The following is a 21966-nucleotide window of genomic DNA, read 5'->3' on the forward strand; positions in this document are numbered from 1 at the left end:
CCAGCGGGTTTCTAAAACTCACCTCGCTTGCTTGGCTTTTGCAAAAGTCAATAACCGCAGAATCATACAGAACAGAGACCAGCGAGTTTTTAAAACTTCACCTCGCTTGCTTGGCTTTGGCAAATGACAATAACAACTTGGCTTTTGCGAAAGTCAATAACAGAATCATACAGACCTGGTGGATGATCAGTCCACCCCTACCTTACAGGGGTAGTTCTCCTCTGCAGACGTAGGGCTGTGTCCTGCTCCAGAAATTATTTGCTAGGGGACTCCAGCGAGGACGCAGTCATGTGGCCCAGACCGGGTGGGGAGGGACATCGGGCGAGTCGTTCGGTCTACCGGAATACAAGAATCCCTCGGGTAGGGCGCCTCCGTCGGAGTCTCTCCATGCACCTCCTCACATCCACCGGGCCTGACCTTCGTACTCGTGGAGTAACTGTTCAGTCGCCATTTGAAGAACCTGTTGAACCCACTTACTGGGTCTCTCAGCGGCGGGGTAACCGCCCTAGTCTTCCATACCTTCCATACTTAGTAAAAAGAGACACAGGAGCCTTCGTCTGCAGGAGGAACCCAGATTTATTTCAATAGCCCGGGCTATGGAACAGTCAGAGACAAGCTAGTCAGAGACAAGACAGAAGAGGCTGCTACTTCACTCTGTAGCTTACAAGCCTTTTATACTTTTTCATCCCAGTCTGTTGGCTGTTGTTCATTGTTTAATCAGGGCAGTGTTTGCAGTTGATAACCAGATCCAGACGATGTTTGTAGATGGTGACCTGGTCAAGGCTTGGTACACAAATTATTGTTCACTCGGCTTGGATCAAGGCTTAGTCTTTTCAGGTAATTGTTCAATTGCCTTGATCAAAGCCCGGTCTTTCAAGTCATTGTTTAACCCCTTGCATGCTCATGACGAGCTCAGCTCGTCATGAGCTACAGTGCTCCGGTGCTCATGACGAGCTGAGCTCGTCATGGCCTTTAGAACGCTCGCACGCTGGGCTAATTCCCCTGCTGTGCTGAACGTTCTAAAGAAACGGGTGCAGCCGTGACGAGCTCAGCTCGTCATGAGCACAGGAGCACTGTAGCTCATGACGAGCTGAGGTCGTCATGAGCTTGGGAGCGCTGCGCGTGCCCCCCCTCCAGCACAGCAGGGGAATGTGCCGAGCAGGGAAGGGGTCAATCACCATGATCAGGGCCCAACAGTCAGACCATTGTCCAGATAACTTGATCACAGTGTCAAGGATGTTTACAGGGCTGGGAGCAGGATATGAAAAACAAGCTTGTTTACACAGGGCGTGGGTGTCTAATGGCTTTCCGTTGAACTGCAAAGAACAGGGGGTTGGGTGTGCGACAGTTCCTGAGCAGAAATGCAGGCTGCAAGATGGTCTCTGTCATGTCAGTTTAGATTTTCCCCAGGCATCAGCAGAAACGACCAGGTGGGTCGTGTGGAAGTGTTTGACACGAGATGACCATGAAAAAGCAATGGAGTCCCGGTACAAATGATGCCGATCAGAAGAACACTTTTCCTCACTGTCGAGGTGCCTTCGGGCCCGCGGGTCCGACTGGGAGCCCTTGCGGGCCGGCGGCTCCGGCCCCGGTGCCATCGAGTGCTTCGGCGCCGTTGTCGTCTCCGGTCCTGATGTGGCAGGGCCCCACAGGATCCAGGCCTGGATCCGGGTCGTCGCCAGTCGACCACACGACTCCAATGGCGCCGACCCCAAGGGTGTTGCTCCCGGTGCGGTCTTTAAACGACATCGACCCCGGTTTCAGCCCCGGTCTGGGTGCGACGTCGGAGCGGCGCCGCTCGCGCCGTCTCCGACGCCGATGGGTGATCACTTTCCCTGCGTCCCAGCTCCATCATTGTTGCCTGGTTTCCAGGAGATGGATGACGAGGAGGGGTCTGAGGACCCTCTCGCACAACAGTGCCAGTTAAGCCAGGACTGTGCAGATGAGCTGGGGGAGGCCAGTGGTCTGGACACTACGCCTGACACCGGATTCATCTCTCCTCCCTCCATGGCTTTGGAGGAGGGGGCTACTTATAGTGTGGTGTTGAACAGGGCGGGCAAGGCCTTGGCTCTTGAGCTCCCTGTTGTGGCCCTGAGGACTAACCTCCTCACTGAGGTGCTCAAACCGCAGGCAATCTCCTCGGAGCCTCTACTGCCCTTTAACGAGGCCATCACCCACGTTCTGATGGGCAACTGGTCCAAGCCCTCTACAGGCCTCCCTGTGGATCGGAACATGGCCCGACTCCACCACCCGACTCCGGGCGACCCCTGCTTTCTGTCCTTAACCCCACTCCGAGAGCCTGGTGATCAAGGCCTCTACGTCCCCACCCGCATTCCCGACCGCTCCTCCGGATCGGGAACCCAAAAGGTATGATCAGCTTGGGAAGAAACTGTTCTTCTCTCTGAGTTTGGGGCTGCACTCTGTCAACACCGCCTGCCTTTTGGGGCGTTACACCCACTCTCTGTGGGATACGGTTGCGGATGTGCTGCCACAGTGTCCGGAGGAGGCCCGGTGGCTCGCCCAAGCCCTGGTGGAGGGGTGGGATGCAGCACGGTACTAAAATAGATCTGGACTTGACACCACGGAGTCGCTGGACAGAGCGATTTCCACGACGGTGGCGATTCGTCTCCACGCCTGGCTACGGTCTGCCAACTTCTCGGGGGATGTCCAGGCCACGCTCATTGACATGCCCTTCGATGGCTGTCGCCTTTTTAGCGACAAAGCGGACAGTGCGCTAGAGCTTTTTAAGGACTCCAGGGCTACGGGCAAGTCCTTGGGCCTAGGCCAGCGCCAGCAAACTTCCGCTTTTCGCCTCTTTCATGGCCAAGGAAGGTGCGCCCCCACGTGTCCAGCCAGCCACAGGCCACAAAACCAGTCTCAACGCGGTCGCGGACGTGGTTACCGCTGTGTCGGTGCTGGGGACAACGGCAGGGTCTGTCTACATCCGCCCCGCTGCATCTGCCTCTAAGCCTTCCTAGTCTGGCATTTCAGGCCCATTCGACGCCAGTGGGGGGCAGGGTTCGCTATCACCTCCTCCAATGGCGTACCATCACGTCGGACAGGTGGGTGTTGCAAATCGTCCGGAGGGGCTACTCCCTCCCCTTCGAGGCGACCTCTCCAGCCATGCCACTGCAGTACCACCGCATGTCGGGGGGTCACTTGCAACTTCTGCAGGAGGAAGTTATGGCCCTCTTGGCCAAGGGGGCCATCGAGCGCGTTCCTGGGCCAGAAGTAGGACGTGTTTGCTATTGCCACTACTGTCTGGTTCCCAAGAAGGGCAACCCCTCCAGCCATGCCACTGCAGTACCACTGCATGTCGGGGGATCACTTGCAACTTCTGCAGGAGGAAGTTATGGCCCTCTTGGCCAAGGGGGCCATCGGGAGCGTTCCTGGGCCAGAAGTAGCACGTGGTTGCTATTCCCACTACTCTCTGGTTGCTAAGAAGGGCAAAGGAGGCCTACGCCCTATCTTGGACCTCTGGAGCATCAACTGCTTCTTCCGGAAGGAGAAGTTCAAGATGCTGACTTTGGCTCATGTCCTAGCTGCCCTAGTCCCTGGAGACTGGGTGGTAGCGTTGGACTTGCAGGACGCCTATTTCCACATCCGCGTCCTTTCGGCCCACCGGCGCTACCTGCGGTTCACGGTAGGCCACGAGTACTTTAAGTTTACCGTGCTCCCCTTTGGCCTCACCAGTGCCCCTAGGGTGTTCACGAAAGTGATGGCGGTGGTCGCAGCTCATCTGCGCAGAACAGGGGTTCCAGTCTTCCCCTATCTCGACGACTGGCTGTTGAAAGCGGGCTCGCCCTAGACAGTCGTCTCCCACCTCCAGACTACGGCTGACCTCCTGCACCAGCTGGGGTTCTCCATCAACGTGCCGAAGTCTCACCTGTGTCCCTTTCAGAAGCTCCTCTTCATCGGAGCGGTTCTGGACTCTGCGCAGTTTGGGGTTTATCCTCCCGAACAGCGGGTTCGGGATATTAAGGCTCTGATTCCGATCTTTCAGCCTTTATCCCTGGTCTCGGTCAGGTTGACGTTGAGGCTTTTAGGGCTGATGGCCTCCTGCATCCTGCTGGTGCATCATGCCAGGTGGCGGATGCTGGCTCTGCAGTGGGATCTGAAGTTTCAATGGGCCCAGCATCAGGGCAACCTGTCCGACCACGTCCTGATCTCGGAGGGCACTGCGAGACAGTTGCAGTGGTGGCTCACTGACCGCGATTGGGTCAGCGGCAGATCCTTCTCCCTAGCCCAACCGAAGCGCGTAGTAGTGACGGATGCGTCCTTCCTGGGATGGGGGTGCCAGATCTGAGAGGCGGAGATCAGAGGCCTCTGGTTTCGGGCCGACTCCCGGCTCCATATCAACCTTCTGGAGCTGCGGGCGATCCGGCTTGCACTGAAGGCATTCCTTCCCTCTGTCCGGGGAAGTGTAGTGCAGGTGTTCACGGACAACACCACCGCCATGTGGTATTGCAACAAACAGGGCCGGGTGGGGTTGTGGACCTCTGCGCCTCTGGACATGGCTGGAATATCAGGGCATCACCCTGGTGGTTCAACACCTGGCAGGTTCCCTGAATGCCAGGGCGGACAAACTCAGCCGCCGGTGCATGATGGATCACAAATGGCGTCTAAAATCGGACGTGGAGCAAGGTCTCTTTCAGCAGGGGGGAGAGCCTTGGTTAGATCTATTCGCCACCGGAGAGAACACGTAATGTCATCAGTTCTGCGCCTTGGAATTTCCAAGGCGGCACTCGCTCGGAGACGCTTTTCGTCGCGAGTGGAGCTGCGGTCTGTTGTACGCCTTTCCGCCTATACCACTTCTGCCCAGAGTGCTGAAGAAGATCAGGCGAGACCGGGCCCAAGTCATCCTTGTGGCTCCGGACTGGGCACGAAGATACTGGTATCCCGAGCTACTCAGCATGTCAGTCGATCCCCCGATTCGTCTGCCTCTTCAGGAGGACCTTCTGTCACAGCAGCAGGGGAGGGCCCTCCACCCGAACCTGTTCAGTCTCCACCGTGGAGATTGAGTGGCGACAGTTGAGGCCATTTGACTTGCCTCCTGATGTCTGTGATGTGATTCTGGCAGCCAGGCGTCCCTCCACAAAATCGGTATACGCCTGCTGGTGGAACAAATTTGTGGCAGGGTGCACAGAAAAGGCTGTGGATCCACTTTCTGTCCCTCTTTCAGAGGTTCTCCTCTTCCTTCTTTCTCTTGCCCAGCCATTTCAGCCTTCTTAAGGCTTCCTGATCAGCCTTCTCTTTTCAAGTCCCCTGTTGTAAAGAGATTCTTGAAAGGTATCACACACATGTTCCCTCCTGTTCCTTTCGTGATGCCTCAGTGTGACTTGAACCTTGTACTGACTTATCTGATGTGCACTCCCTTTTAGCCACTTCACAACTGTCCTCTTCGTCTTCTGACTCTTAAAACTGCATTCCTGGTTGCCATCACCTCTGCCAGGAGAGTGAGTGAGCTCCAGGCTCTATCTTCTAAACCTCCTTTCCTCTCTGTCCATCCGGACAAGGTTGTTCTGAGGACTCGTCCTTTTTTCCTGCCCAAGGTGTTTACAGCCTTTCATATCGGGCAGTCCATCACCTTGTCCACCTTCTTTCCGCCTCCGCATCCCTCGAAAGAGGAAGAGAGGCTCCACCGTCTGGACCCAATACGTGCGCTCTCATTCTATCTGGTCCGCACACGCCAGTTCCGGGTGGACGACCAGCTCTTTGTTGGTTACGTGGGTGCTAAGAAGGGACGGGCTGTGCACAAATGGACCATCTCTCGGTGGGTCATGTTGTGCATCAAGGTCTGTTACTCCTTGGCGAAAAAGTAGTCTCCTGTTGGGCTGAGGGCCCATTTCACTCTGGCCACGGCGGCTACTACTGCCCTGGGTCGGGGAGTTCCCTTGCAGGACATCTGTCAGGCAGCTACGTGGGCCTCGCTGCACACATTTGCTAAGCACTACTGCCTGGACAGTCCAGTCTGGAGAGATGGCTTTTTCGGCCGTTCTGTTCTCCAGGACTTTCTGGTGTGATCTTGGTTCGCAGACCCACCACCGAGCTTGGTATTGCTGGGGTATCTATTCTAAGGTAAGGAATCTAACATTAACCTGTTTCTATCAGATGCACAAGTTACTTACCTTCGGTAACGCTATATCTGTAAGAAACAGTAGTTAGTGTTAGATTCCTTACCGCCCCACCCATCCTCCCCGTTCTGCGAATCGATATCTAGGGTTAAGGTCATCCCTTTCAGAGCCCTAGTTTTATGGCACCAGTGTCTGTTTCTATCATGGCTCTGCGTTCCTGGCACGGAAAGCTATGCACAGAACTGACGTCAGCGCGCGAGGGCGGCACCGAAGGTAAGTAACTTGTGCGTCTCGACATATGTTGGGGCCAACCAGAAACCCTGTGTCAGATCCATAAAACTATCCTGAAAGCTGCTTATTGGGCTATTGCTGACTCGGACCTCATATTAAACTGCAAAGGGTCGCTTACGGCTGCTTTTATCAATTTTAAACCAACACCGTTATTTGAGGATACTATAGATTAAATGAACCTCCTTTAACAAGGAAGCTATACCTACAGTTTAGGTATGGGTGTCTACCGGTAAAAACTTTTAAAAGGAAATGGTGTAAAATAGGGGACATGGTGGATGAAAACTGCACCTGATGTCAAGGTGGACCAGATTCAATTGAGCATGTTTTATTTTTTTGTCCTTTGTACAGTCAGTCTCAATCTAAATGGCTTGTTCCACTTCGCAGAAATCTGGGAGTAAGAAAGCACAAGAAGGCATACAGAATTCTGCAGTCTTATACATCTTGTTTGATCATATTTTGTACAGCCAAGTTTTTAATAGCAATGTGGATTAGGCATGCAAAATGTTCCCTTTGATAGTTTTTAGGATGCCACTCATTGAAGGGTCCCTCCAAATGGTATTATGTCACCTGGACTATTCCCGGTGGACTATATCTTCATATATTATCATAGATATTTATTGTATTTTATTGTTTTTAACATATTTTTATGAAGAATTTCTCTGGTTTCTTTAAATGAAACTTTTATTGCTTAATTGTGCTGCTATGGTAATGGACTGGAAATTAGTATTTTAAATGTTTTATGTCGTTATGTGTACTTGTTAGTGTCTTATTCTATGTTGCACTTTTCTGATCTATAGCAATCGAAATAGTCTTCTGAACCAAACTGATAGTCAAAAAGAATTTGGGTGTCAAAATACTGAAGTTTCCGTCATCCAGCCTCACACTCCGGTCAGTCAGCTCGAACTGTTTGCTGTTAGATATTCCTACCCTTTATAGGACGTGGTGTTAGATCTTGTCGGCACTCCTTGTTTAATTTCCTAGATGGTAACGATGTAGTCTGATATGTTATTTGTTCTAGACTGGACCTAAGATACTGCTTGGGCAGTATCTTTGGTCAGTGGGGCTTCGGCATCAAACATGGATGATCTCCTCAGGCTTCTCTGGGGACGTGCAAGCCTCCTTGATAGATATACAGTTCAACGGACTTCACCTTTTTGGCGAGATGGCAGATTCTGCACTGCAACACTTCAAAGAAAGCCGGGCCATGACCGGTGCCTTGACCCCTACAAGACACTACCCACAAAAGGTTTGTCTCTTTCGGGGCTCACCACCTGTGCAACAGGCACTTTTGGGGTTTGGAGTTCAAGCATACTACTTCCAGGTCACCTAGGGCAGTGAACTTCCCAGTTCCCACTCCTGCGGTAGTAGCTTCCAAACTGCTTTAGTTTGCCCTGAGCTGCACATGACAACCCTGTGGGAGGCAGGATTAGACATTTCCTGCAACTGTGGCAAAATATTACTTTGGTCTAGAGGGCCCGTCATCCTGTATAACAAGATTATGTATGCCCTGCCATTTTTTTCTTCTTGCCGCATCTTTTGGCCATATCTGAGGAAGAGATCAGGACTCTGGTCTCTGGTGGAGACCTGTCTACACATCAGCCTGTTGGAGATGTAGGCCGTTTGCCTGGTCTTGAAAGTCTTCCTACCATTCATCAAAGGGAGACTGGTTCAGATTCTCACAGACATCACCACATCCATGTGGTACTGCGGCAATGCAGGGTGTGGGTGGTTGTCTTCGGTCCTGTGCCAAGAGGGACTTGGGGCCAGATGCATCAAAGGGTTTTGCCCATTCTGTGTCTATGGGAAAATGTGTTGATGCATATGGCCTTTTGTCCGGACAGGTCCCTGGTCGTGAACCACCTTGTGGGATCTTCGAATGCCAGGACAGCTGGACTGAATTCATGCTAGTGGTTTTGAATTGGGCGGGGAGAGAGTTTTGATTGGAACTTTTAGGCAAGAGCATCCTCCGAACAGTCTCCTGTTGCAGCATCACGTCCGAGCACAGCAACCTAACCTACGCAGTCTGCACCTCCATGTGTGGAAATTGATCAGCTGCAGTTTACTGCTTTCAAGCTTTCTCCAGAAGTTGTGGATGTCATTCTTGCTGCCATGCGACCCTCTACTAAGTTTTTAGGTCTCGCCTCTCCATGTGCATTGAGCAGAGCGAGACTATAGCGACTTAAACAGACTTTACCCAACTGGGTGATTTGGTGCTGTGCCCGTGCGCTTTTAGGTCAATGCACAAGCGCATTGACCTAAAATGCGCGTGCACATCATCAAATCGCCATCTGTTCTCTCAGCCGCACTCCTCCCACACCTTTGAAATGAAGCTTAGCTTCACTTCAAAGGCCCCTGCTGCTTCACACCCTCATAGCCGCTCTCCCCGCTCCGCCCCCTCCCTTGCCCGCCGAGTCGCATTTCTCCTCCCCCTCCCCACAGCAATGCCCTCCATCTTGTTTTTGTTGTATTTAAACTTTGCCAGATGAATGAAGTACACCAAGCTGGTGAACTTAATTTTTTTTTTTTAAATAGCGTCACAAAGAGGTATTAGGCGAAGTTCATAACTTGCCGCCTGGAATGAGGACACAATGTGTACATTGTCTTTGGGAAAATATTAAAAATTCATCCCCCTCACCAGCGTGTACGAGATAACAAGGGAAACTTCCTTTGTAGCACTCCTTCGGTTCTGCCGGTACCGCGCAACCCTTCTATACGTTTTCAATATAAGGATACGTTCAAACGGTCCTGGTTAACGTATGTATCTGAAAGTCCATTTATGAAACAGTGAGTCTAATAGAGCCTTCGGGAATTGTTTAGTGAGAAACGCAAATGGTTTGATTCAGGTTAGCTGGATTTTGCGATGAATGCGCTTGTTTCCCTCAAAAGTCGCAGTCTAAACTGTATTTCCTGGTGCCCGTGTTTTCGTGCGCCCTGCGAAGGATGCTGGTGGCCGCTTTTCCATGTCAGCGGGCATCCATCAGATGCTATGCTTTGGATAAGATCGAGCTGTTATTGCCTTTATCTGGGGAGTTCATTAATTGCTTTGTCTGAGTCTCATTTAAATACCAGTTGGTGCCTCGAGATTAGGTCCGGCTGTCTCAAGATTCATGCTTGAAGTGTGCACCTTTTGCTAATGTATTAAAAGCATGTGGTGAGTCTCTCTACCCTTCTCGTGTGTCACTTCTGGGTGTGTGGTCTCCCCTCCCCCCACAGGGAGTAAGCATGCACACTTCGGGAAGCAGTAATAAATGCAAGCGTGCAGACAGCAGCTGACGGACGGAGAGGCACAAGATGGGGGGGGGGGGGTGCAGCCTGTGAGTGGATGGAATTCTCTATTTCTTGATCGCTTGTGCAAGAGCCACCTCGAGCCATTGCAAGGAAGCATTTTTATATACCAAGGCACACAGCTGACTGACCCTGACAGCCGGGACAGGCCACAAGGCAAGGCCTGGTGTGTGCGGCGCCTAACAATCCATTTTATCTTCCGTTGTGTGTCTGTGTTTGTGCTACAGTCTTTCAAAACTACAGGCATCGGTGAAATTAGACCATATTTTTGGCACAGTTATCCACAAAACACTGTTCTATGCTTCTGTGTTAAACGCACAACCTCAGACTCCACAACTCTGGTCTTTGAAAGGGGTTCCCTAAAGAATCGCAAAGAAACACAAGAAAGGATTTGCCCTTAATCCACAGTGAACACAAAGCCCACCTTGCTGACTTTTTAGTCTGTGCCCCTTCATTACCACTAACTTTAAAGCGCATCTGTTTGTAGGCGTCTCATTTAATTATAGACATGTATTTTAACAGCCACACCCAATGGCAGAAAAAAACATCTGGCATCTGAAGCGTGAGTCTGTGGTGCACGGGTCGACCGCACGTTGTGAGTCACACTGACTCTGCCTGTGGTGAGAACCTCAAAACCTCAGATGAGCAAATATGATTTCTTTTTATGGTATTGGATGGCAGGGTTCCGCACAGCGCGTCATTCTGAAAAACCCTCAAGCTTCAACAGTATTCTTACAGGTAAGTAAAGCTTTCCGTGGACAATCGTATTTACTTGTGTTGTTCTGTTGAGTATAGTGTGTGATTGGCAGGTTCGATTTACAGCAACACTGACTCAGTTCTTCATCCTTCCGAGGTCAGTCAAACGAGCACCAGTTTCTAATGGATACAAATAATTGCATACACCCAAATGGTATACTTACAGCGCTTTGGATGAAAGCGCTATATACGTTAGAGTATTATTTTTGCTGCCTCGTGCTGTGCAGCAGGGAAGGATTACTTGCTTCCAGGCATTCAGTATTGGACTTTTTTCCAAATGCAGGCAAAACAGACGCATACAACAAGCGGTTCGTTCCTCTATTACCCGGTGCCTCGCAGTCGTTTCTTTCTTCCTGTTCTCCAGGCACTCTACGGGTGCAGTCACTCTTAGAAGTTTACTTCGAGCCGCTCCAGCCGCTTACTGCTCTTCAGGTGCTCTCCGGGTGCGGTTAGTCTCGCAATTTTACTTCGAACCGCTCCAGCCGCCCACTGCTCTCCAGGTACGATCAGTCTCAGGTGTCTACTTCGAACCGCTCCAGCTGCTTACTGTTGCCCGCTGCCTGTGTCCCTATGCTCGTGCTTTTCTTTGAAGCAAGGGATGCATTACGTCGAGTTTTGGGAATTCCAAAGCAAACAAATTGATCCATTTTGATAAACTTTATTGGCATTCCAAACCACAGCCTTATTTTTTTTACTGCATGCCTTGCATCAAAGGGCACCGCCTGCCTCCAGTTCTACACGCATGACTCAGTGCAGGTATGTTTAGGGTGCCCGGATAGCAACACGCCAAGGGGCCAACGTTGTCGCAGCCCTGCCCTTTCCTTTTTAGGTGGAATCATTACAAGGTTCGTTAAATCGTATGGTTTCCTTTCAACCAAGGAAAGACTACACCTCCCAGAAAGCGCTGACATGTTAGATGGCATTTGCATACAGGAAGCATGCTGTCAAGGTAACATAGAGGCACCCTATGGATTGTTCTTGATAAGTCTTTTTTCTCCTTTTCCGTGCCCCCATTTATTTGGCTCGGTGTTTCCCATACCTTCCACATCGTGTTCAGTTTTTATTTTCCTTTCTCTTTCACTAGTTTCCACAGTCTTCACTCTCTTGTGTACCTCTCTTTACTTCTCTCCTTTGCACCTGTCCCTAGATCCTTATTCTCACTCTCCAGTTCTCTTTTTGCATATCTCTCACTATTCCTCTTTCTCTCTCTTCCCATTCTCCCAGTCTCCTTTCTTTTGTTGTTCTCACATTCTTGCATTGCTTTCTTTCCCAGTGTCCAAGCTTCTTTTGCAGTCCTTCTTTCTGCTGCTTCATGCCTCTTTCTGCATTGATGTCAAGTGCTCCCTGACAGGTGAGACACATGCAGACAGTCCCGTTTTCTTTAACCCAATAGAACATGTATTTAAAGGCCCATTCCTGCAACGGAAATTTACCCTCACTCTATCTGTCTGTCTATCTATCGCCCTTACTCTATCTATTGCCCCTCACTCTAACAATCTATCTATCGCACTCACTCTATCTATTGCCCTCACACTATCTATCTATCTATCTATCTATCTATCTATCTATCTATCTATCTATCTATCTATCTATCTATCTATCTATCTCCCTCACTCTATCTATCGCCCTCACTCTATCTATCGCCCTCACTCTATCTATCGCCCTCACTCTATCTATCTATTGCCCTCACTCTATCTATCTATTGCCCTCACTCTATCTATCTATTGCCCTCACTCTATCTATCTATTGCCCTCACTCTATCTATCTATTGCCCTCACTCTATCTATCTATTGCCCTCACTCTATCTATCTATTGCCCTCACTCTATCTATTGCCCTCACTCTATCTATCTATCGCATCACCACAGCATCAATCAGCACCACTACAGAATCACTCAGGGGCACCACAACATCACTATGCGCTACCACAGCATTACTGAACGCCACAGCATCACTCGTCACCACCACAGCATCAATCTGTGCAACCATTCAACAACAACTGGTTCAAATATGTTCTCTCAATGTTACAAACTTTATTACAAATGTCACAAAAAGATGTTAATATTTCACTTCTGTTCTTGGATTTTCATCACAATAAAATACACTGAACATAATCTTCACAAAAGTTTAAGCTATTGCCATTATAAATTACAATCACTTTTATTTAAGTAATAATTATTTAAAAAAGTTAAAAGCCATTGTTATTTGCAATATCAATACATCTAAGTCACATAAATACAAAACATGTTGCATTACAAATGCTATAGGTGTCACATTTGCGAAAGTTAAAACTATTGGCATTGTAAATGACAAAGCTATTAATTTAGATATTTTAAAAAACAACACATAAATAAAAAAAAGTCATTTATAAGACCAATAACTCAAACTTTCCTAATGCGAGACCTATTGCATTTCCAATGCTTGTTCTATGCTGGGTCAAGTTTGTGAACTGGTGAGGCACCTTCAGTATGGACATGTTGTATGCTAAATTGTGAGAAGTCTTGATTCTTTTTTCTGTAGTCCATCAAGGACTTGCAGGGAATAGTTCTTTAGGCCTTTTTGAGTCCGTCCCACCAACCATCCTTGTTCAAATCATCTGTTGTGATTAGATTTATAAAATGTTTTACATGCGTTTCCATCCAAAAACTTTATGATTCCACTGTGGGAGCTCAGTGGACCCCCTTCAAGCCAGTACAGATCTGTCCACTACGATTCCTGACTCTAAAGACTTACAACTACCTTTTTGTCAACGGTCCCAACTCCTTTTCACATTTGGCAATCCATCATTCTTCCAACATGCTTTGCTCCGCCTCACCCCTCAAAAGAGGAGGAGAGAAAGAACGCCTCCGCCGACCCATTTGACCTAAAAAATTATCCCTGCTCCCTACCCAGCCAAGTACTTGAGAAAGCCATCAGCCGGCAGCTCACCAAAATCCTTGAACAAATCCACCTATTGGACTCCTCATAATAAGGATTCTGGGCAAACCACAGCACAGAGACTGCTCTGGTTGCTGCCACCGACGACATCAGATTACTCCTCGATCTTGGAGAAACAGTGGCCCTGATCCTCCTTGACCCCTCTGCGGCATTCAACACCATCTCCCACAACACCCTAATCAACAGACTCCACAACATAGGCATACGGCAAAACACCCTAGAGTGGATTGCCTCTTTGCTCACAGAATGCGCACTGAGCATCGGATGGCCTCCCGTCCCCATCTCACCCAAAGACATCATATGCGGCGTACCTTAAGGATCATCTTTCTGCCCCACCCTGTTTAACACCCTGTTTAACATCTACATGAGCCCCCTCATAGACGTCGTCAAAGTCCACAGACTCAACATAATTTCCTACGACACTAAACTGATCCTCTCGCTTACCGATGATTCTCCAATGCCAAACCAACTTCTGCAACTCCATGACCGACATAGCCAAATGGATGAGAGACAACTGCTTCCACCTCCACTCCAACAAAACAGAAGTTCTGATGTTTGGGAAGAACATCTCTGCATGCTATCACAGCTGGTGGCCTGCAGAACTTAGACCCACACCCACCGACGATGCACGCAACCTCAGCATCAGCCTCGACAGCCAACTGACCATGAAACAGCACGGTAACGCAGTCGCCTCCTGCTACCACACACTTCGCATGCCCCACAGAATCTTCAGATCCAACCAACACCAGAAAGACCGACATTACGGCCCTCGTCACCAACCGCCTCGACTGTGGCAACGCCCTCTGCGCTGGCATCCCCACTCCGCTCCGCAGAAGACTCCAGACCATACAGAACGCCACAGCCAGACTCCTCCTGGACCTCCCCCAAACAAACCCACCTACCTACATCAACCATCTACTGAGCCTCCACCAACCCTCCAGACACCTGCACTCATCACTCGATCTCACCCCCCCTCCCATCTGTCGCAGCCGCCACAGTGTCGGCTCCTTTTTTTCCTACATCGATGCCAAGACCGGGAGTGACCTTCCCATCCAGCTCCGTACAGCCGTCTCCATGGTAGACTTCAGAAAAAGACTCACAACCTGTTTCTTCAACACAGCGCCCAGATTCCCCAGGGGTGATAGTGTACACTTTACAAATACTTGATTATTTGATTGAGAGACTTCATCGGCTGGACCCCAAAAGATCCTTGAGCTTTTACATCAATCTTGCCAAAGACCATCTGGTGGACGATCTGCTTTTTTTGGGGTTCTTTGGGGCAAAGAAAGGTAAAGCAGTGCAGAAAAGGACTTTGTCTAGGTGGATGATCCTTAGCAGGAAAACCTTCTACACATTGGCCAAGAAGTTTCCTCTAGAAGGATTGAGGGCCCATTTCACCAATTCCAAGGCTGCTAAGACTGCGAGGGGACATGGCTTGCCTGTTGTTATCTATCAGGCCTCGATGTTGGCATCAGTGCACTTTTTTCATGAAGCAACACTGCCTTGACAGTCGTGCCTGCAAGACTTGTTAATCTGAGCCATTCCACAGAATCACCACCTTGGGAGTTTCTGCTTTGTCAGCTATTCTACAGGTAAGGAATTGATGGTTAGCTGTATTTCTCAGATATACAAGTTACGTACCTTTGGTAATTCTCTCTGGTGGATACTCTGTTTACCTGCAGATGCCTCACCACCCTCTCTCCTCCCTCTTCTGTGAAATGGTCTCTCTTCCATGTAAAAAGGTCAAAAATTAGAGATTTGAACACTGGCACCACTGAATATTGTTATGCGCTGCGACGGAGGGTATAGGATGCTAGCTCTCTAAATAGTGCACCAAATATGGTTCACTGTGCAGAGAGTCCAGGTGACCATTATTGGTTTACAGAGGTTGATATAACACTTTCTTTTGTGGTAGTGTAAAATGTAGATGTAAATGTGGGATACTTGCAAAGCGCACTGTTACTCTACCCGAGTGTCCTGGCGCTATAGACCGCTGGGGAACCCGTCCTGGTTTTCCCTGTGAGATGGTCCCTTACTGGGTATCTCCAGGGTGAAACCAGGCATCCCCGGCGTCTGTGGGGGGCCGTTGTGGAGATGAGGTAAGCTTAATGCCCAGAGTTGCCGAGTGTGTTCCCTGGTTAGAGTAGGCACTGAGGCGAGAATTATCGAGTACGTTGACCCTGGTCCAAGACCCTGCCACGTCGGAAATTGAACCCTGGTCCCGGGCCGTTCTCTGCTTACAGGTCTGCCGCCTCTAACCAGTGAGCCACACCACTCCACACCAGTGAGCCACACCACTCCACGAAGTGTAGGCGAGCTGTTGAGGCTTATCAGAGGATAGTGTTAAGCATTTTGTGCACTCACAAATTCAGTAAGCGAGACACACACAATAAAGAAATCGGACACCAATTTATACAAATAACACAGATTTTTATATGAAGTTAGACACCAAGATGGTCGTAATCAAGTAAGTACTTTATGAGATGGTGATTTTTTAAAGATTTAGAAAATGCACTTTATTGTTAAAGTGTTAATGTTATCCTATGGGGGGGAACATATACTGCATTCAGTCATTTGGTAACACTTACAGGCCTGTTCTGCTGGACTTAAGGTAAGTATGGAGCAAGGTCCATGGCAGCACCAACAGGTCACCTTGGTCAGCTCTGGGGTGTCCAGGTGCTGAGGTGCTTTTCGGTGTCGGGTGCCCCGTTAAAGTCAAAGGGAGGCGTTCCTGTTGAAAAGATGCTGCAAGCAGGAACTAGGAAGGAGGGGGCTTGGGGGGGTGGGGGAGTGTGGTTGAATCCACGGGGGCTTAGGTCTTGAGGGTCTTGGGCACACAGGGACATTGTCGTCCACACTTTTTCTAGCAGGTTTGCACTGCTGAAAACTCTCCTGGTTTTCTGTCCTTGTAGAAAGAGGCTGCAGACGGCAACTGGGGAACCAGTCTGGCTAAACCCAAGGGTGGGCTTAGCTCCTAAGGGTCTCAGGACAAAGTTTGCACTGTTGCCTCCCTCTGACTCGGGCTGTGGAGTGTGGGTGCAGGGGTGCTTTGAGACATCTGGTTGCAATTGTTCAGAGACTCTTTTTGTGTCTTTGGGACCTTGTGAAGAGGGGAAACAGGGCATCAGGGCTACCTTCGTTGCTGGCCTTGTGGATCCTGATGTCCCTCGATGCTAGGTTGTGCTTTGTGATGTTGGGGTATTGGGGCTGGGCAGCTCCTAGGGGATGTGGCATCTCCAACCTTGGCAAGGAGACAAATCTGACCTCCTGGAGCAAGAATACCTTTATGCTGTTGCACTGCTCCTTCGGCGAGCCAATAGCTAGCATTACGGTGCCTGCAGAGGATCAGCTCCCCTTCTCCAAGGAAGATCTTTCATGGTGGTTGAGGGGCTGGGCAGTCGTCCAAGGGTTTTTGGAGGGTGGGGGGTGGGGGGTTTATTGAGCGCGAACTAGACCCGATAAATCGGGTATCAGAGCACTTTACATAGCACCAGTTTCGTTAGACAAGGACACATAAATTTTTTCTTAGGCACGGGGAGATTAAGTGATTTGCCCAGAATCACAGGATGTTGAGCGTCGTAGCCGAGACTCGAACCCGGTTCCCCAGCTTCGACGTCGACCGCTGTAGCCGCAAGGCTCTTTGCGAAGTTCGTCCAAATGATAGTCGAAGTGCAAGCAGCATGGCATGATTTTGTGCAAATTTAGGTGCAGGTTTTCAGTACTCGGTCGGTTTGGTCCTTCTTCTTAGTTCCTAGTTCTTGAATCTGGTTTCCTGGTGTCAGGGAGCAACCTAAATACTCTTATTTTAGAGTGTTAAGGGGAGTGAAGGGTAGTAGCCAATGGGCTACCTACCCCTGGGGTCATTATACCCCCTGAATGACCACTTCCTGAGGGGAGTGGGTAGCTCCCTGTCTCAGAGTTCCTAATTCCAGCACACACAAGCTAGTGTAATTATCTCTTTCGGGTTCACTTCAGGCTGCCCACCTTAGGGGTGCGACTAGCCTGGAGGGGAAACACGCATCCTTGCATAGCTAATTTCCCACCTGTCCTTGTGTCAAATGGGCCTCAGCGCAGGGGGTGGCATCTTCCAGGTCTGGGGGAAGCAAGGCTCTCATATCAAAGGCTGTTTGCTCTTTGAAGCTCGCTGCCTTGACATGCTAATTTACTTGCCATCCTGATGGTGGAGGTGTTAACACCTCCTACCGGAGTTGGGCATTATTTCTGACCTCTGAAAGCGGGGCTCTCGCCTCCTAGAGGGTCAGAAACTCATCTGTGGTGGCAAGCTGGACAGGACCAGTCAGACAGCACACTAGAGGACTAGTAGGGTCCATGGGGTGTATCTAGAGTACCCTCTGCATACATGTATTAATAAATTCATCACTGAAATCAGTCTGGGTTTATTATGATACCAAACACCATAGGTTTCAGTGAAGCCATTGTGTAGCTGGGAAACTCGTTTTGACCAGTCCTCACGTGTGCTATGATGAACCCTGCCTTAGGCCTGCTGTAGGGGTGACTTACATATAGCCCATGCTGTCTTTGGCATGGCACACAGGAATGTGACATGTCATGTTTTCAAACATGGTTTGCACCATGTCATGCAGCCTGCAATGCCAGTCTGTGTGGAATTTGTGTCTGGGTCCCATAGGGTGGCATAAGATTTGCTGCTCCCATTAGGTACCCCCTTTAGTACCCATGCCCTATGTACAACAGTACCATTTACTAGGGACTTATGGGTTGCTAAAATCCTTGGCCAATTTTAAAGCAATCTGAAACCACCAGTTTTAAGAAAGGAGCACTGGCACTGAGGTCTGGTTAGCAGGCCTCAGTGTACTGTCAGTCTAAAATCAGTTTCCAGTGGCTATAAAGGTGTCAAAAAGTGGGGGGACAACTGCAACAAAGACCCAGCTTCCTACAGAGGTGGTGGCCAGAGGCAAGAATAAACTGACTTTGAAGCGCAGGGGAGGCCCATACATGCGACTGCATTGTCCTTTCCGACGCAGAGTGAAGTCAATGCGAAGCTGCACAGCATCCTCTGCCACACAGCTGTCAAGGTTTCAGATTGCTATGTGTGACATTTTCATAATTTCAGCCTAATAATGAGTGACAATTCAACGACTATGAGTGACACTTTCTCGTGGGGAAAATCAAGCAATGAAGAGTTCTTGGGCTCGCTCCAGCCCCTGCTGCAGACTGCACTGGCATGTGCAAGCCTCAGGAGAGTAAGGCTGAGGCACACACAGTTCTTAAATTAAAAGAAAATTGTGTGTGCTCATGGTCATAAAGTCTATTGCCCGTTATTTGTGTAAATAATAGTAGCTGCCCTCAGTGCAGACACAGGGGACACTTGAATGAACTGGTTTTAATTGTTCGAATCAACTAGAAGAGTGAAGACACCGCTCCATCCTACCACCACTCCTGTCATCATTCATGCACTGTGCTAATTCATAGGCACTGGCAGGCTCTGACCGAATACATTTTGCAGATAATTCATTCATTCATGCACTTCATCTGTCTGCACACACCGGAGAAGAGGTCGACTGTAGCTGCAGCACACAAGTGCATGTATCTAAAGTAAAGTGAAGTCTGTGTGTGGTTGCAAGTGCATGTGTGCGTGGAACCTACTTAAAGGAACGCTGTAGCGCATAATTTGGAACTTCATTACCGCAACTAACTTGAGCGTAGAATGATTTGAATACACCTGGCCTGACTTAGACTATGCCTAGGCACACACTTACTTGCTTGTATTTGTGACTGCGCCGGCAGCCAGGTCAGTGAGAGCAGCTGCATTTCTGCATACAGGCTGGCCGCCTGGCTCGTCTGTCTGTGCGACTGCTGCTCGCATCAGGCTCGCTCAAGGTAGCTCTCATCTGCGGTAGTCCCAATCATGATTACTGTTGGCCACCAGCTCAGGATGCAGCCTTCTGAACTGCCACCTGCCCACGCCATGGAAGGGTAGCAGCTTTTGTAACGGCCCATAACTGAGAGTCTGACAGAATTCACTGTCTGACTCTTGACCTCACCCATGTTTCGGATGCACCCATTGACAGGCACTGACTTGACGTCTGTCAAATATGCCGTGCCGTGGTGATTGAATGGGAATCCAGTGTTACATTGTAGCGAGGCGAGCCCAGCCCCACCCCCTCAAGAATTCTGTGCTACCTGCGTGTGTCACTGACTTGGTGTTATAATAACAACCAGGGCTGGGTCCAGCAGCGCATGAGTCAGTCACAGGCGCTAATATGCGTGACTTTGCATTTTAGTACATGCGGACCACCACACTGAAATGCGTCAGTCTAACCCCTGATGAGTGGCACTTGACAGGGCTGCTACCAGTGCTGGACAAATGCTGTTCAAATCGTCTAGGACCAGTCTGGCTCCTGGGGGTATTCTAAAGGTAGGTAATGCAAGGTTATAATATTCACCAGAAAGAGCATTACTGAAGGTAAAAAAAAGTTTTTTTTTTAAAACTTTTTTTTTTTACTAAAACAGACCAAATTTACCTAGATTTGTAATTTGTCTGGCAACTTCTGGGCTGTATCGCTGTATTTAAAGAGCTGCCATCTTCTGTAGTATAATATTAGATCTCTTGGTTGCTGTCTTCCATGAACTTAAGTAAATGTTTGTTTTACGTCCCAGTCATTCAGAATTGCCTGTAGGCACTAAATGTACAGAGTCTTTTAAAGCACACCCCTGATCTGTTAGACATTTTTTTTAAATCATCCTTTTTATCATTTCCTACAGGTTAGTGATGCCACCAAACTGAGGCCAAAGGCAGAGTTTTGTTTTGGTAAGATACACACTTTCTAAAGATTTAATTAACAAGTTTGTTGGATTTAGGGTGTCATTTTACCCATGTCACAGAATAAAGACACTCTCTTAGAAGTTTACCACATGAACATTTAATGGCAGAGTTGTCACTTTCTTCCTGTGATAAATAGGTTTTCTTGTTTGTAAGCAGTGTTTTCATAGTAGAAATAAGTAGACTCTAAATCTTAATTTTCAATCTGCAATGTAAAAAATAAAATTATGCTGACCTCCTGGTTGACACTGTAAGCAAAACTAGATCTCCTTTTACACACCAAATAGAATTAGCATTCACCCAGGAGCCATTTGTTCAGTGCGATGTATTAAAAGTACACACCTTAGCTTATATATTTAATGCTACATGGATAAGTGCCTAAACCATATCTTTATCCCTAGTAATGGTTGCCTTACTAGGTGCAATTCAAAAGCATAATTTTACTTCTAATGACATCTTTGTGAAACAAAAAAAGATGTAGGAGCACACTGCTTTTGTACTGGATTCTTCTAATTCTCCAGTTTATATATCTATACATCCAGCTAACCAAAGAGCATCCTGCTTGTCTCGTTCTTTTTTTATAAATTTATAAATGAGCGTAAATCCAGTCTTCACCGAACAAAGTGCAAAAGAAAAAAAACAAACTAAAACTTTCCCGCATGTAGTCTTTTCTAGCCTAACTTTGTAGTTTGGTACAGTAGTATATCAGTTTCAAGAAAGACCAACTTTGTGTTGTATGTTAGAATATTGATCTCCAAAATAATCAACCTATAGATTAGAGTCGAGGTGAATGTAGATTGTCTATTTTTAACACAACTGTGATATTTCGGGTTTTAATGTTATTGTTAAGATATATCTGTAGGTTCCACCAATTTACCTACCATTGCATTACCCACCATAGTGAGCTTCTCAGTGTGCCCACATGTCAAAGCTTTTCAAACAGAATACCTGTGCAGGTTCTTTCCAATGCTCGCCAGTTTATCATCATCAGCTTTATTTAGTTTAATAGAATTAACTATAAAAGCTTAAAATGCTAAATGAAAAAAACAAGTCATCATACAATCTTTATTAGATTGTAAATACATTCATAAAAGCACATAAAACCATAAATACATTTATCTTCAGCATAAAATATTTATTAAAAATGTAACTCCAGTAATATACAGATGAAAAAGCAGCGGTAAAACCCTAACCCCATTAATCGGGCCTGAAACACCTAGATCTTACAGCAGCACGCAAAAAAAAAATGAAACTACGGCAAGAACATATACATTAGGGAGTAGTTGTAAATACCGGTAGCGGCTGGCAGGGAACGAATGGTGAAGGAGAGGGGAAAAGTGGGAAGTGGGGGGTGGGGGGGGGGGGGGGGGTGAAACATTTAAAAAAAAGAAATACCACTTACCTCCTCCGCCGGCCATCTCTCCTCGCTTCTCACGAGTCTAGGAACCTGGAAGCACCCAGTCTCCCCATAGTCCATCACAACGCTGCAACCCTAAGCGAATCTAACACTGCAATGCAGCTTTGTGACTGGTCTGATCACCTTGGTTCGGTGCTGAGATCGGGACTGGCGGCCTGGGCATGTTCCCCAGAAGGCTATGTAATGCAGCCAGGCTAACTTAATTCCAGTTGTTTAGTGAGCACGGGACCCACGTCTGGGCATACCCTTCCCACTTAGGGCGATATATGCAAAATAAATAATTGATGAACGGAATGCTCCACAATGCAAACATTCACCCCCAAATACAAAAAACATCTATGTACCTGGCCCAGAGGACGACTTGTTGGCTATAGGCTGTGATGTTACTAGCCACCTGCTCCTCCCA

General features: G+C 48.4%; 1 protein-coding gene across 7 annotated transcripts in view; it reads left to right on the top strand.

Annotated features, from left to right (window-relative positions):
- The window catches only part of PLEKHA1 (pleckstrin homology domain containing A1), a 712942-nt gene that overhangs the window by 204114 nt on the left and 486862 nt on the right, over nt 1-21966 (top strand). For all 7 annotated transcript variants that reach the window (XM_086922967.1, XM_086922963.1, XM_086922965.1 and 4 more), the window contains exon 4: nt 20086-20131. In XM_086922967.1, coding sequence (XP_086779093.1) covers nt 20086-20131 — 46 coding nt within the window. The remainder of the gene's footprint in view (nt 1-20085; nt 20132-21966) is intronic.

This window comes from Lissotriton vulgaris, chromosome 5, assembly GCF_964263255.1.
Source record: "Lissotriton vulgaris chromosome 5, aLisVul1.2, whole genome shotgun sequence".
Lineage (NCBI taxonomy): Eukaryota > Metazoa > Chordata > Amphibia > Caudata > Salamandridae > Lissotriton > Lissotriton vulgaris.